This window comes from Pseudophryne corroboree, chromosome 10 (assembly GCF_028390025.1).
Source record: "Pseudophryne corroboree isolate aPseCor3 chromosome 10, aPseCor3.hap2, whole genome shotgun sequence".
Lineage (NCBI taxonomy): Eukaryota > Metazoa > Chordata > Amphibia > Anura > Myobatrachidae > Pseudophryne > Pseudophryne corroboree.
Genome location: NC_086453.1, coordinates 361,459,224 through 361,477,013, shown reverse-complemented (window position 1 = coordinate 361,477,013; position 17,790 = coordinate 361,459,224). Strand labels below are relative to the sequence as shown.

Below are 17,790 nucleotides of genomic sequence, written 5' to 3'. Positions count from 1 at the left end.
AGTTAAATATGAAGCATTAGCACCGGGCAGGTATTACACTTGTTATTATTATCAGAAACATTACAACTATAGTAAAGTCAGGAACATTTCATCCTTTGAGATGTTTCTACAATTATGACAGTGGTTCTTAAACTGTGGCTCCCTGGTGTGCCTCAGGGAACTTGCAGCGGAGTCTTGGATTTATGGTCAAGGACTAATTCAAATTATTTATGGTCAATGTAATAGGCAAAAACCAGTGCTGGTGGCTGCTAATCATAATATATGTGGACAAACAGAAGCAGATCTTGCCGCTCACCACACAATTGAACCTAAGGATAACATAAAAAGACAATTTACTTAATTTAATATTTATTTCTTAATAACTCTATAAAGAAACTTTTAGCCTATGGGTGCCATGAAAAGATTTCTGGTACTGTAAGACGGCGTGATTCAAAAAGTTTGAGAGCCATTGGATTAGGAGATTTACAGATATAACCACGTTCATCACTGCTGCAATATGTACATACATGAAAACACATCACAGCAATGACTAGCCATGCCTGGCTACGCCTATTCACACCCAAGACTAAGTCCATGCAATGCATATGCATCACATGCGGGAATATACATACACATGCAGATGTGTGTGCGCATCGCAGCAACTAGGTCGCAACCATAACTAGGTGCAGCCACAATGAGTGTGGCTACATCTGTAACTGCTCAAAATAGAAAACAGGAAATTATAGGAGGTGTCAGCATTTACAGTAGATTGCAACAAACAGTGTGCCTCAATAAATTATATATATGATAATAGTACCTGAGAGATTTCTATATAGTCTACAGTACTGACAAGACTGAGCGTTGGCATGCTTCAGGATGAAGAAGGTTCCTATGGTGAGGTCAGAAGATGTTGGTCTAGGCTGGAAGTGGAATGCCTTTCCAATACTTTGAAGCCACACGTTATGCCTGAGACCCATCTGCGTGATGCACTACTGACTCAGGCCATGGGAGGACTCATTATACAGGCACAGTGGAATCTGTGGTGGCTCTTATGGCTTAGAGGCTGTAACAGAGATTTGCTGCACATGAAGAGGCACTTCTGGGATCATCTTATGCTTCGGAGTCAGAGGAGCCTTAAGAATACTTTCTTTGTTGCCACATGCTTTAGACACATTATTTGGGGCACCACACGGAAAGTATTTATGATGTTACTAAATACAAAATAGGGAAACAGACATTTACTGTCAGTTCTGTACAGATTACTGTATATCTTTTCCTCATATACTGGTTACCACTAGTGCAGAATGTTACATCCAGGGGCTGGCTGGCAACTTTAAGCCTGGGGGGTGGCAAATGCAACCAATTGGCACCTGCTTTCCTACCAGCCCTTACCTGCTTATCTGTTACACTCGGGTAGGTACCGGAGTTAGGTGTTGGAAGGTAATTATGCTTTTATAAGTTGCAGGTAAGTACGCAGTAACTATAGAAGTACCTTGTCTCTTCTTGATTCTACAGGTCTCTTTAAGACCCCACTCTTTCCAGAGGGGCAAAGATGGTTTCCACAATAAGGAGTTTTTGGAAGATTTTGTTACACAAACATAACACAACATAAAGAACTCGCAATAGCAATATGTTATTAGAACAGAATTACATTACAACAATGCAGTAAAGTTTGCTCATCCAAAAACAATAAATGAGTTTTATTATTCCAGAACTCTTTGTCACTGTGTCTTCTTTTACCTGATACCGCTATTGTATCTCAGGCATAAAGGGTTAGTATATTATAACAGGGGTAGCATTGGCATCATCTACATTAGCAACAATACATCCTTGCTTAGGCAGCTGAACATTGCCAATTTGAATATCAGTTTCCCAGTATCCATGGCAGGATATTCCCATTCCATAACTGGCGATTAACTGTAACCATGTTGGCGGTGAATGGTGAACCGGTTTCGCTCCCAAATACTTCAGGTAAGTCTTTAACTGTATAGTGGTGACCTGGGAAACAGTATCAAGCATGGCTGGTATTTCTATGCTATTCAATAAGATATTTATAATTGGACACTTTCCCACATACTGTTGCCACCACACTTCTGGTGTTATGTCTATTCTAGCTGGTTCCCCCTAGGATTATCCTCCATCTTTGGGGCAGGGGAGTTTAAAGATCTGGCTTGACCGCAATTCCTCTTGATGTGTCCGCTCCGGTTGCACCGACGGCAGATTGGGCACCCCTGTGAAACAAATTTGTCAGTGGGTCAATGCCCAATTGAACATTGAGGAGTCCACCAGTCAGTGTTCTCTCTCCTTCATTCTGGCTGTTGTCTATCCTCTCGAGGTTCCATGGCTTGTGTAGCAAATTTGTTTAATTCCTTGCACATTTTTGCCATGCAAGTACTTAGTTTCTCTACTCGCCCTGTCAATTTTTGTAGCTGATCAGGGAATGGCTTCTGGGCCCCTTGAGAAGCAACTTCTTTTGTTCATCAAGAATTTCCCTTGCCCACCTCCTGAAAGTCTGACAACTCAGGGTAGGTCACTTTGCTACTATGGTAAGAGCCCATCAATTTAATTGCTGTCTCATTAAAATTCAAAAAGTAGCTCTCAGGAAGTTGTAATCTTAACAAACACTACTGTCCATTGTCACCAATGTACGAGGGTCACTCTCTGCAATTGTAGACATTAATAAATGGATACAGTATATCACAACAACACATAAGACAAATATATGAGTACAAATTAGTAATTCAACAGTGAATATGAAAAGGGAAAGGTTTCCTTTGGGGTATCCGTTCAGTTGGTCGACAGTGTTAAGGTCGACCACTATTGGTTCACATTGACATGGTCGACATGGGCAACTAGTCGACACACGGAAATGGTTGACATGTGAAATGTCGACACATGCATTGTTGACTATTCAAACATGACCTTTCTTTTGGTGGGGTGCCACATAAAACCCTGACTGTCCCCTCCATAGTTGCCTCATTTAGTTCTCCCTGCATATATCTTAAATTTCCCCCTCCAAAGCTGTCTATTAATACCCCCTCTATAGCTCTCAGACTCAGTAAGTTCCTTCCATATAACACTAAGCCCCTTGCTGCACTCACTGACCTTACAGCTCACCCACTGACCCCTCCCCCACAGTTCACTCACTGACTGCACAGCACACACTAAACTCACTGTACCAACAACAGCACTTACTGTCCATCTCAGAGACACCCTTACTGGTTCCTTACAGAACTTTCTCCTTCACTGTTTACGATGTGTCACCCCTGTCCCTTTCAAAGATAGTAACTAAGGTTGAAAAAAGACAATTGTCCATTGAGTTCAACCTATTTCTGGTCTCCTATGCAGTCCTATTATAGAACTAGTTAATTTTATGTTAGGACTAATTATATTAACTATAATGCGTGCCTACGCACCATAACCCTGAATATCTTTATCCAATAGGAATTTATCTAACCCATTCTTAAAGGTGTTGACTAAGTCCGCTGTTACTACTCTCTCAGGCAGGGAATTCCAAACACGTGTTGTCCTTACTGTGAAAAAACCTTTTCACCTCAATGTGAGGAAACTCCTCTCCTCTAACCTAAGCAAGTGACCACATGTCCTCTGTGCTGATCTTATAGAAACCAGGTCCCTCCCAAGCTCTGTGTATTGACCCCTTATACATTTGCAGAGATTGATCATGTCCCCTCTTAATCTCCTCTTTTCCAATGTAAACATGCCTAGCCTTGCAAGCCTTTCCTCGTATTCCAGCGTCTCCATGCCCTTGATTAGTTTGGTTGCCCGCCTCTGAACCTTTTCTAGCTCCAGGATATCCATTTTGTAATATGGTGCCCAAAATTGCACACAGTATTCAAGATGTGGCCTCACTAGTGATTTATATAATGGGAGTATAATACTCTCATCCCTTGCATCAATTCCCCTTTTTATGCATGCTAATATATTATTTGCCTTCTTTGCTGCACTCCTACTTTGGGTACTGCTGCTTAATTTGTTATCTATGTGAACCCCTAAGTATTTTTCCAGTACAGAATCCAATAATATTACCCCATTTAGTATGTACTGTAGGTGTTATTTTTGGTCTTGCCCCCACAGTGCATTACCTTACACTTGTCTGTGTTTAATTTCATTCTCCATTTTGCCGCCCTGCTTCCAGTTTAGCTAAGTCATTCTGAAGAGACTCAGCATCTTCCTCCGTATTTATAACCTTACACAATTTGGTGTCGTTTGCGAAAATTGACACCATGCTCTCTAGACCTACTGTTATGTCGTTGATGAAAATGTTGAACAAAAGTGGTCCAAGTACAGGACCTTGTGGCACACCACTTAGTACTTTAGTCCAATTTGAAAATGATCCATTGACCACAAAGCACTGCTACCTATTAACTAACCAATTACTAACCCAAGTGCATATTGTGCTCCCTAGCCCTATTTCTTGTAGCTTATAGATAAGATGCATGTGTGGTACAGTATCGAAAGCTTTGACAAAGTCTAAAAAGATTACATCCATCTCCTTACCCTGATCAAGGTTTCATGAAAGCCAAGTAAGTTAGTTTGACATGATCTGTCCTTCACAAATCCATGTTGGTTCCATTTAATGATTACCTCCTGTTTTCTCTACTATCCACTTCACAGCACCCCCCCCCCCTTCCCCAGCCCCTTCTAACAACCACCCCACAGCACTCTGGCCCCTCAATATCCACCTCACAGCACTCCCACCGGAGCCTTCACTGTCCATCCTAAGCACTCCCGACCTTTAATAACTACCTTACAGTCCCCATTGCCTCTCCAATTCACACCACCTAGCACTCACCCTCCTTCCATGTCCATGTCAAAGCACCGCTCCCCATTTTTCTGTCCAGCTATCACAGAACTTCCCTGCACTATCCACCCCACACAGCACACCCCCCTACATTGTCCATCTTACATCATCTCCCTTCAATGCACTCCCCCCTTCAACAACCACCACACATCAACCCTCTACATGGCCACCCCAAAGCACACTCTCTACTCCGCCCAGGTCACAGCAATCTCCCTGGTTCCTCCAATCACCACACCTCAGCAGCACAAACTTACATGATATACTTTTGCCTAGTCTCCTGTGGCTGCTCAGCTCTTCTTGTCTGATGATGGCAAGCTCCCCAGCAGTGGCACACAGCAGCCCAATGCACATGCATAGCCACAACTGACTGTCAGTGAGAGTTGAGCTCAGGGAGGCGGAGCTGCCCAGCCAGCTACTCTTATTGTGTTATAGTGCAGAGCGGCCAGGCAGGGAGCATCATCGCTTACGACCTCTTTCCTGCCTCCCACAGCTGGCTATGTGCAAGCAGAGTGTGGATGCAGGTGGCCCAGGAGCTCAGATGGCACCCTTCCCTCATACCAGCCCGCCACTAGCTGCATCCCACCTTTAAAAGTAGATGCCAGCACTTTAATCAATCTATCTTAATAATATGTTCATTCATTGACCACAAGAAGTCAATCATGAACAGCCAACAGAATGGTTTCCCATACTGCAGCCAGACTCACAATGGGTATGTGCTATAAGGCTCCTTTTGATTAATTCATGTCTATATTCTGCAAAGAGCAACTTCATCTCCCTCAATAAAGGTTTTTGTATTCTTACCTATTGCTCTCCTTTAGAAGAGAAGAGAAGTAGAATCCATAAGGATTTAGGCGATGAATGAGATTAAAATCAATGGATTTGGGCAAGTTGTTTATTTCAAAGGAAATATTTAAACAGTAATAGGTTTAGTAATATTAGCTAAGTCTGTTGAAATATATATAACAGGAGACCATAGCCCTCATTCCGAGTTGATCGCTCGTTAGCTACTTTTAGCAGCCGTGAAAGTGCATAGTTGCCGCCCAAGGGGGAGTGTATTTTCACTTTGCAGGAGTGCGATCGCCTTTGCATCAGTGCACCTGCAAACAAATCTAGGGCAAAACAAGACCAGCCCTGTAGTTAATAATTCTGTGCAATAATTGTAGCGATGGAGGTCCCGGAATTTACGTTGGATACCCGCCCTGCAAATGCTAGATACGCCTGCATTTTTCCAAAAACTCCCAGAAAACGGTCAATTGAACCCCAGAAACTCACACTTTCTGTCAATCTCCTTGCGATCGGCTGTGCGAACGGAATCGTCGCTAGAACCTGTGCAAAACCGAGATGCTGTTTGTACCCGTACGACACATGTGCGCATTGCGGTGCATACGCATGCACAGATTTGCCTTTTTTTTTTTTACTGATCGCTATGCAGCGAACAATGGCAGCTAGCGCTGACCTCAGAATGACCCCCCATGTCATGAGCTGTACAACAGAAATTATTTTTTCATCCCAGGATAAATGACTCCCAGTGTGAAGCATTTGGAATAGTTTACTGAGTACTGACACTGGGGTTACACTTGATAGATGTTTTGGAAAATACAATTTCTTACCTGTTTCCTTCTAGACATTTAATATATTCCATTATGTGAGACCAATCAAACGCTCCGGTACGTGTGTTAATCCATTTGTTCACCTCCATAATACATTGCTCAGAGCACTTCAGCACAAGGATCTGTTTGAAATATCCACTGGCTGTATATAGATGATGAATGACTGATCCAGCACTGATGTCAATCAAAAGGTCTCCCTTAATGTGACCTGCAGGAAAAGATCCCAGTGATTACAGAGTGTAATATAATATGTAGCATCTACAGTACTCTACTATGCATCATTCTATAATGTCCTGTTCCAGGTAGAGGTGTGCGGGTAAAGATTAACATTTTTTTTTGCTAAATTTATTTCAAGTTCGGATTTATCCAGATTTATCTTATTGGTCATCCAAAACAAGTGAGAATCCGCACATCCCTAGATACAGGTAAGCAGCTTCCTCACAACACACCTATTGCTGCTTCACTGTAATGTATGAGGTATGTAAGTACTTCTTTGATCAGCATTTCCAGTAACTGAGGCCACTTTTCCTGCATATACACACAGACATTTACACACCTCAGAAGTGTCATAATATACCATAATGTAAACTCTTAGGAAACATGCACACTTACATATCACTGATGCCTGGTGTGAGTGAGTTACCAGTTCCCTCTGCTAGTGTCTATTACAATGCAATGCACCTAGCACATACCAGGAGACTGTGCTGGGTAATATGATATGTAACACTTGTACAGTATATCTGTCTGCGAATCAGTCTGTATGTGAAGCACAACAGAACATGGCATGGAAACAAAGTGTTGCTGCTGCATTGTAGCACTTCATATATGGATTTAGTGACTCATTACATGGGTCCAGGATTGTCCGAGGGTACTGGCAGATACCTGGGCCAGCTGGTGAGGGGGATGAATGCCCCTGTCCATAGTGTATGCATAGGTTCCTCATTCATTTTTTTTTATGCATGACCAAACCTACAGTATTTGGAAACATCCCCTGTATCTTCTGGGCCGCACATATGTTTTGCCAGCCCTTCCCATCTCAGCTCTACTCTAGGTAGGAAACTTTTTGAGCAGGGCCCTCTTCCATCATGTGATTTTCCTTCTCTTACTTAAACTATCTTCTACTCCGTACTCCCTAGCAATGGTACAGTCCCACATCCTGCTCTGGTAGCATCGCGGTGGCTCTGCTTCCACCACTGACCTGACTTTGAGCTCGGAGGGGGAACCCAGATGGTGTGTCCAGAAAGTACATCTGACAAGGGGGACAGATGGTGAGTTACAGTAGCTTGTACATGTGCAGGTGTCTACACATAGGTGAGGAGATCCTGCATCATGTCTTGGGGTCTGGTGCAGTGGAGCCAGGGATTCTGTGACCCTGGAGTAAGACCTGGGATTGTCATGGCTGCCAGGGCTCCTCCCACCCAACTGTAAGACTTGGGGGTTTCATCACTGCCAGGGACCCCACCCACCCACCAGGGACCCACCCACGGGACCCACCCTACTGTAAGACCCCTTTTTTTGAAGTGCGCTCTGGGGATAATTCAGACCTGATCATTGCAGCAAATTTGTTAGCAGTTGGTCAAAACCATGTGCACTGCAGGGGGAGCAGATATAACATCTGCAGAGAGAGTTAGATTTGGGGGGGGGTGTTCAAATAGAAATCTAATTTGCAGTGTAAAAATAAAGCAGCCAGTATTTACTCTGCACAGAAACAAAATAACCCACCCACATCTAACTCTCTATGCAAATGTTATATCTGCCACACCTGCAGTGCACATGGTTTTCCCCAACTGCTTACAAATTTGCTACTACAATCAGAACTTTACCCCCTCTGTCCTTTGTAAAGTGTGGTAGGGAGGGGGAATGATGTTAATTTTATGTCAGAAAGGGATGGGTTCCCAAATTGCTGCCTTGTCCTGGGTGACAATTCACCCCCACCTACTTTTTAGTTGGTCTTGTCTGAGGCCATTTCAAGTGCTCAATTTGCCCTTCTAGTCCTTGTCATCTGACAGTGTGATTACTAGAGATGAGCGGGTTCGGTTCCTCGGAATCCGAACCCGCCCGAACTTCAGCTTTTTTTACACGGATCCGAGCGACTCGGATCTTCCCGCCTTGCTCGGTTAACCCGAGCGCGCCCGAACGTCATCATGACGCTGTCGGATTCTCGCGAGGCTCGGATTCTATCGCGAGACTCGGATTCTATATAAGGAGCCGCGCGTCGCCGCCATTTTCACACGTGCATTGAGATTGATAGGGAGAGGACGTGGCTGGCGTCCTCTCCATTTAGATTATAAGAGAGAGAGATTTACTGGAGCTTAGGACTAGGAGGAGTACTGTAGAAGTGTAGAGAGTGCAGAGAGTTTACTAGTGAGTGACCACCAGACAGTGCAGTTTATTTAATATATCCGTTCTCTGCCTGAAAAAAGCGATACACACAGTGACTCAGTCACATACCATATCTGTGTGCACTGCTCAGGCTCAGCCCAGTGTGCTGCATCATCTATATATATTATATATCTGTCTGACTGCTCAGCTCACACAGCTTATAATTGTGGGGGAGACTGGGGAGCACTGCAGTGCCAGTTATAGGTTATAGCAGGAGCCAGGAGTACATAATATTATATAGTGAGTGACCACCAGACAGTGCAGTTTATTTAATATATCCGTTCTCTGCCTGAAAAAAGCGATACACACAGTGACTCAGTCACATACCATATCTGTGTGCACTGCTCAGGCTCAGCCCAGTGTGCTGCATCATCTATGTATATTATATATCTGTCTGACTGCTCAGCTCACACAGCTTATAATTGTGGGGGAGACTGGGGAGCACTGCAGTGCAAGTTATAGGTTATAGCAGGAGCCAGGAGTACATAATATTATATTAAAATTAAACAGTGCACACTTTTGCTGCAGGAGTGCCACTGCCAGTGTGACTGACCAGTGACCTGACCACACTGACCACCAGTATAGTTAGTAGTATACTTATATTGTGATTGCCTGAAAAAGTTAAACACTCGTCGTGTGACTTCACTTGTGTGTTGTTGTTTTTTTTATTCTATAAAAATAAAACTCATTCTGCTGACAGACAGTGTCCAGCAGGTCCGTCATTATATAATATATAATATATACCTGTCCGGCTGCAGTAGTGATATATATATATTTTTTATATCATTTATCATCCAGTCGCAGCAGACACAGTACGGTAGTTCACGGCTGTGGCTACCTCTGTGTCTGCACTCGGCAGGCAGTCCGTCCATAATTGTATACCACCTAACCGTGGTTTTTTTTTCTTCTTTATACATACATACTACTACGACATCTCTTTATCAACCAGTCTATATTAGCAGCAGACACAGTACAGTACGGTAGTTCACGGCTGTGGCTACCTCTGTGTCTGCACTCGGCAGGCAGTCCGTCCATAATTGTATACCACCTAACCGTGGTTTTTTTTTCTTTCTTCTTTATACATACATAGTTACATAGACATCTCTTTATCAACCAGTCTATATTAGCAGCAGACACAGTACAGTACGGTAGTTCACGGCTGTGGCTACCTCTGTGTCTGCACTCGGCAGGCAGTCCGTCCATAATTGTATACCACCTAACCGTGGTTTTTTTTTCTTTCTTCTTTATACATACATAGTTACATAGACATCTCTTTATCAACCAGTCTATATTAGCAGCAGACACAGTACAGTACGGTAGTTCACGGCTGTGGCTACCTCTGTGTCTGCACTCGGCAGGCAGTCCGTCCATAATTGTATACCACCTAACCGTGGTTTTTTTTTCTTTCTTCTTTATACATACATAGTTACATAGACATCTCTTTATCAACCAGTCTATATTAGCAGCAGACACAGTACAGTACGGTAGTTCACGGCTGTGGCTACCTCTGTGTCTGCACTCGGCAGGCAGTCCGTCCATAATTGTATACCACCTAACCGTGGTTTTTTTTTCTTTCTTCTTTATACATACATAGTTACATAGACATCTCTTTATCAACCAGTCTATATTAGCAGCAGACACAGTACAGTACGGTAGTTCACGGCTGTGGCTACCTCTGTGTCTGCACTCGGCAGGCAGTCCGTCCATAATTGTATACCACCTAACCGTGGTTTTTTTTTCTTTCTTCTTTATACATACATAGTTACATAGACATCTCTTTATCAACCAGTCTATATTAGCAGCAGACACAGTACAGTACGGTAGTTCACGGCTGTGGCTACCTCTGTGTCTGCACTCGGCAGGCAGTCCGTCCATAATTGTATACCACCTAACCGTGTTTTTTTTTTCTTTCTTCTTTATACATACATAGTTACATAGACATCTCTTTATCAACCAGTCTATAATAGCAGCAGACACAGTACAGTACGGTAGTTCACGGCTGTGGCTACCTCTGTGTCTGCACTCGGCAGGCAGTCCGTCCATAATTGTATACCACCTAACCGTGGTTTTTTTTTCTTTCTTCTTTATACATACATAGTTACATAGACATCTCTTTATCAACCAGTCTATATTAGCAGCAGACACAGTACAGTACGGTAGTTCACGGCTGTGGCTACCTCTGTGTCTGCACTCGGCAGGCAGTCCGTCCATAATTGTATACCACCTAACCGTGGTTTTTTTTTCTTTCTTCTTTATACATACATAGTTACATAGACATCTCTTTATCAACCAGTCTATATTAGCAGCAGACACAGTACAGTACGGTAGTTCACGGCTGTGGCTACCTCTGTGTCTGCACTCGGCAGGCAGTCCGTCCATAATTGTATACCACCTAACCGTGGTTTTTTTTTCTTTCTTCTTTATACATACATAGTTACATAGACATCTCTTTATCAACCAGTCTATATTAGCAGCAGACACAGTACAGTACGGTAGTTCACGGCTGTGGCTACCTCTGTGTCTGCACTCGGCAGGCAGTCCGTCCATAATTGTATACCACCTAACCGTGGTTTTTTTTTCTTTCTTCTTTATACAAACATACTACTACGACATCTCTTTATCAACCAGTCTATATTATTAGCAGCAGACACAGTACAGTACGGTAGTTCACGGCTGTGGCTACCTCTGTGTCTGCACTCGGCAGGCAGTCCGTCCATAATTGTATACCACCTAACCGTGGTTTTTTTTTTCTTTCTTCTTTATACATACATAGTTACATAGACATCTCTTTATCAACCAGTCTATATTAGCAGCAGACACAGTACAGTACGGTAGTTCACGGCTGTGGCTACCTCTGTGTCTGCACTCGGCAGGCAGTCCATAATTGTATACTAGTATCCATCTCCATTGTTTACCTGAGGTGCCTTTTAGTTGTGCCTATTAAAATATGGAGAACAAAAATGTTGAGGTTCCAAAATTAGGGAAAGATCAAGATCCACTTCCACCTCGTGCTGAAGCTGCTGCCACTAGTCATGGCCGAGACGATGAAATGCCAGCAACGTCGTCTGCCTAGGCCGATGCCCAATGTCATAGTACAGAGCATGTCAAATCCAAAACACCAAATATCAGAAAAAAAAGGACTCCAAAACCTAAAATAAAATTGTCGGAGGAGAAGCGTAAACTTGCCAATATGCCATTTACGACACGGAGTGGCAAGGAACGGCTGAGGCCCTGGCCTATGTTCATGGCTAGTGGTTCAGCTTCACATGAGGATGGAAGCACTCAGCCTCTCGCTAGAAAAATGAAAAGACTCAAGCTGGCAAAAGCAGCACAGCAAAGAACTGTGCATTCTTCGAAATCCCAAATCCACAAGGAGAGTCCAATTGCGTCGGTTGCGATGCCTGACCTTCCCAACACTGGACGTGAAGAGCATGCGCCTTCCACCATTTGCACGCCCCCTGCAAGTGCTGGAAGGAGCACCCGCAGTCCAGTTCCTGATAGTCAGATTGAAGATGTCAGTGTTGAAGTACACCAGGATGAGGAGGATATGGGTGTTGCTGGCGCTGGGGAGGAAATTGACCAGGAGGATTCTGATGGTGAGGTGGTTTGTTTAAGTCAGGCACCCGGGGAGACACCTGTTGTCCGTGGGAGGAATATGGCCGTTGACATGCCAGGTGAAAATACCAAAAAAATCAGCTCTTCGGTGTGGAGGTATTTCACCAGAAATGCGGACAACAGGTGTCAAGCCGTGTGTTCCCTTTGTCAAGCTGTAATAAGTAGGGGTAAGGACGTTAACCACCTCGGAACATCCTCCCTTATACGTCACCTGCAGCGCATTCATAATAAGTCAGTGACAAGTTCAAAAACTTTGGGTGACAGCGGAAGCAGTCCACTGACCAGTAAATCCCTTCCTCTTGTAACCAAGCTCACGCAAACCACCCCACCAACTCCCTCAGTGTCAATTTCCTCCTTCCCCAGGAATGCCAATAGTCCTGCAGGCCATGTCACTGGCAATTCTGACGAGTCCTCTCCTGCCTGGGATTCCTCCGATGCATCCTTGCGTGTAACGCCTACTGCTGCTGGCGCTGCTGTTGTTGCCGCTGGGAGTCGATGGTCATCCCAGAGGGGAAGTCGTAAGCCCACTTGTACTACTTCCAGTAAGCAATTGACTGTTCAACAGTCCTTTGCGAGGAAGATGAAATATCACAGCAGTCATCCTACTGCAAAGCGGATAACTGAGGCCTTGGCATCCTGGGTGGTGAGAAACGTGGTTCCGGTATCCATCATTACTGCAGAGCCAACTAGAGACTTGTTGGAGGTACTGTGTCCCCGGTACCAAATACCATCTAGGTTCCATTTCTCTAGGCAGGCGATACCGAAAATGTACACAGACCTCAGAAAAAGAGTCACCAGTGTCCTAAAAAATGCAGCTGTACCCAATGTCCACTTAACCACGGACATGTGGACAAGTGGAGCAGGGCAGGGTCAGGACTATATGACTGTGACAGCCCACTGGGTAGATGTATGGACTCCCGCCGCAAGAACAGCAGCGGCGGCACCAGTAGCAGCATCTCGCAAACGCCAACTCTTTCCTAGGCAGGCTACGCTTTGTATCACCGGTTTCCAGAATACGCACACAGCTGAAAACCTCTTACGGCAACTGAGGAAGATCATCGCGGAATGGCTTACCCCAATTGGACTCTCCTGTGGATTTGTGGCATCGGACAACGCCAGCAATATTGTGTGTGCATTAAATATGGGCAAATTCCAGCACGTCCCATGTTTTGCACATACCTTGAATTTGGTGGTGCAGAATTTTTTAAAAAACGACAGGGGCGTGCAAGAGATGCTGTCGGTGGCCAGAAGAATTGCGGGACACTTTCGGCGTACAGGCACCACGTACAGAAGACTGGAGCACCACCAAAAACTACTGAACCTGCCCTGCCATCATCTGAAGCAAGAAGTGGTAACGAGGTGGAATTCAACCCTCTATATGCTTCAGAGGTTGGAGGAGCAGCAAAAGGCCATTCAAGCCTATACAATTGAGCACGATATAGTAGGTGGAATGCACCTGTCTCAAGCGCAGTGGAGAATGATTTCAACGTTGTGCAAGGTTCTGATGCCCTTTGAACTTGCCACACGTGAAGTCAGTTCAGACACTGCCAGCCTGAGTCAGGTCATTCCCCTCATCAGGCTTTTGCAGAAGAAGCTGGAGACATTGAAGGAGGAGCTAACACGGAGCGATTCCGCTAGGCATGTGGGACTTGTGGATGGAGCCCTTAATTCGCTTAACAAGGATTCACGGGTGGTCAATCTGTTGAAATCAGAGCACTACATTTTGGCCACCGTGCTCGATCCTAGATTTAAAGCCTACCTTGGATCTCTCTTTCCGGCAGACACAAGTCTGCTGGGGTTGAAAGACCTGCTGGTGACAAAATTGTCAAGTCAAGCGGAACGCGACCTGTCAACATCTCCTCCTTCACATTCTCCCGCAACTGGGGGTGCGAGGAAAAGGCTCAGAATTCCGAGCCCACCCGCTGGCGGTGATGCAGGGCAGTCTGGAGCGACTGCTGATGCTGACATCTGGTCCGGAATGAAGGACCTGACAACGATTACGGACATGTCGTCTACTGTCACTGCATATGATTCTCTCAACATTGATAGAATGGTGGAGGATTATATGAGTGACCGCATCCAAGTAGGCACGTCACACAGTCCGTACTTATACAGGCAGGAAAAAGAGGCAATTTGGAGGCCCTTGCACAAACTGGCTTTATTCTACCTAAGTTGCCCTCCCACAAGTGTGTACTCCGAAAGAGTGTTTAGTGCCGCCGCTCACCTTGTCAGCAATCGGCGTACGAGGTTACATCCAGAAAATGTGGAGAAGATGATGTTCATTAAAATGAATTATAATCAATTCCTCCGCGGAGACATTCACCAGCAGCAATTGCCTCCACAAAGTACACAGGGAGCTGAGATGGTGGATTCCAGTGGGGACGAATTGATAATCTGTGAGGAGGGGGATGTACACGGTGATATATCGGAGGGTGATGATGAGGTGGACATCTTGCCTCTGTAGAGCCAGTTTGTGCAAGGAGAGATTAATTGCTTCTTTTTTGGGGGGGGGTCCAAACCAACCCGTCATATCAGTCACAGTCGTGTGGCAGACCCTGTCACTGAAATGATGGGTTGGTTAAAGTGTGCATGTCCTGTTTTGTTTATACAACATAAGGGTGGGTGGGAGGGCCCAAGGACAATTCCATCTTGCACCTCTTTTTTCTTTTCTTTTTCTTTGCATCATGTGCTGATTGGGGAGGGTTTTTTGGAAGGGACATCCTGCGTGACACTGCAGTGCCACTCCTAAATGGGCCCGGTGTTTGTGTCGGCCACTAGGGTCGCTAATCTTACTCACACAGTCAGCTACCTCATTGCGCCTCTTTTTTTCTTTGCGTCATGTGCTGTTTGGGGAGGGTTTTTTGGAAGGGACATCCTGCGTGACACTGCAGTGCCACTCCTAGATGGGCCCGGTGTTTGTGTCGGCCACTAGGGTCGCTAATCTTACTCACACAGCTACCTCATTGCGCCTCTTTTTTTCTTTGCGTCATGTGCTGTTTGGGGAGGGTTTTTTGGAAGGGACATCCTGCGTGACACTGCAGTGCCACTCCTAGATGGGCCCGGTGTTTGTGTCGGCCACTAGGGTCGCTAATCTTACTCACACAGCTACCTCATTGCGCCTCTTTTTTTCTTTGCGTCATGTGCTGTTTGGGGAGGGTTTTTTGGAAGGGCCATCCTGCGTGACACTGCAGTGCCACTCCTAGATGGGCCCGGTGTTTGTGTCGGCCACTAGGGTCGCTAATCTTACTCACACAGCTACCTCATTGCGCCTCTTTTTTTCTTTGCGTCATGTGCTGTTTGGGGAGGGTTTTTTGGAAGGGACATCCTGCGTGACACTGCAGTGCCACTCCTAGATGGGCCCGGTGTTTGTGTCGGCCACTAGGGTCGCTTATCTTACTCACACAGCGACCTCGGTGCAAATTTTAGGACTAAAAATAATATTGTGAGGTGTGAGGTATTCAGAATAGACTGAAAATGAGTGTAAATTATGGTTTTTGAGGTTAATAATACTTTGGGATCAAAATGACCCCCAAATTCTATGATTTAAGCTGTTTTTTAGTGTTTTTTGAAAAAAACACCCGAATCCAAAACACACCCGAATCCGACAAAAAAAATTCGGTGAGGTTTTGCCAAAACGCGTTCGAACCCAAAACACGGCCGCGGAACCGAACCCAAAACCAAAACACAAAACCCGAAAAATTTCAGGCGCTCATCTCTAGTGATTACACAGGGTTCTTCAATCCTCACTCAATACACTGTAACTACAGTATGTAAGTGGGCAGATCTAATGATATAATGCATACAGATGGAGCCTCGCTCATCTATCCATCTCTGGTGTTTGGTGTATGTCATTACTGGTGGGTGTAATACTAGTGATCATCCAACAGATTTTGCTTTTAAAAATCACTGTTGCACATGTATGAGGTGTCAAATAAAATACTATAGTGCAAGAATCACCATTGCACATGCGAGATGTCTCCATTGAAATACACTATAGTGCAAGAACTACTTTACTGTACAGTACTGTATATAAATAGACATGTATATAATATATATGTATATAATATAATTATGTAATGCATATTCCTAATACTCAATGGCAATCAGTATGTACTGTACACAGTCATGTTCCGTCATCAAAGAAAGAGTCATAGGCATTGCATTTAGCAAAGTAAAAAAGTAATTCTTCACTATAACAACTGCATAGAAATATATCATCTTAGAAACCATCATAAGGTATCATTACAATTTATTTATATAGTCCGAGCATTTTATATAGCGCTGTACAGAGAATATATTTGTCATACATACCAGTCCTTGCCCCATTAGAGAATACAGTCTAAATTCCCTAACACACAATCATGTACATGCAGTCACTCACACTAGGGTAAGTTGGTCATTATAGTATACATACTGTCAGTATAATATACATACCCTCACTGAATGCATGGTGTAAACATTCCATTGGAAATTTAATTGAATCGTCTCCAAAGATCATGTCTGGTTTGTTAGAAAAATATGTTTCCAGATGTTCTCTAGAATCAAAGCCGTGTACAGGATAGAATTTATGGGCGCTGGAATCCATCTTGTATTACTGTGTCACAGGCTGTCTGACTCTCACGTCTATTAATTTACTGGCTCTGGAATTCTGTTTATATTCACCAGGATCCAGTTATTTATATTCATCAGTAACCAGGATATCAGTGTTATCACATGATGGGGTATCAGCCTCAGGAGCTGTCATGGTAATGCAGGTGACAGTGTGATCATCTCCTAAAGCAAAATAAATCATCATACTAATTATTTTTCAATTTATATTTAAATATTGTAAAATATTCAAGCAATTTAATTAAAATATTTCTAGTGAAAACACATACTGTATAAAGATATTGGGCATGCCATTTTGGAATTAAAATTCAAAGGCACAGTCATTTGTTTGAAAAAATAAAGTTTGAACAGTGAAAGTAGAATACGAATAATAAAAATATGCCAGCCAGGATATAATTGTGAGAGAGAGTGGAAGCAGGTGGGGAATACAAAAAGAAGAAAAAGGGAAAAAGAGAATTAAAATAAAAAAAGAAAATAGAAATAGAAAAAAAAGAAAAAAAAAAGAGAAAGTGCATATTCAAATAATTTAATAAAAATAAAACATAAGAGATGATGGTGATGATGATTATAGTCAGTCAAATCTTTCCACGTGTTGCAGTAGTTATTAGTAAACCTAAAATTTGTTTCTCAGCAGTATTTTTATGAGTGAAGATAAGTGAGTCCCTTGCTGTTTTGACAACCATGTATTGGGCTTTTTTGATCATTATATTATGGTACCCCCTCTTGCATAATTCCTTAGCCAAGTCCTTGCTTTGCATTTTAAAGGTGAGGTCA

The 17,790-nt window shown here is 43.8% G+C and overlaps 1 protein-coding gene across 1 annotated transcript in view; it reads right to left on the bottom strand.

The window, feature by feature from the left end:
• The window catches only part of LOC134965657 (indolethylamine N-methyltransferase-like), a 28,841-nt gene extending 11,848 nt beyond the window's left edge, over positions 1-16,993 (bottom strand). The window contains exons 1-2 of the mRNA XM_063941989.1: positions 16,843-16,993; positions 6,412-6,619 (exon numbers count right to left, since the gene is read on the bottom strand). Of these exons, the coding sequence (XP_063798059.1) occupies positions 6,412-6,619; positions 16,843-16,993 (359 nt within the window). The remainder of the gene's footprint in view (positions 1-6,411; positions 6,620-16,842) is intronic.
• Positions 16,994-17,790: the final 797 nt, after the last annotated feature.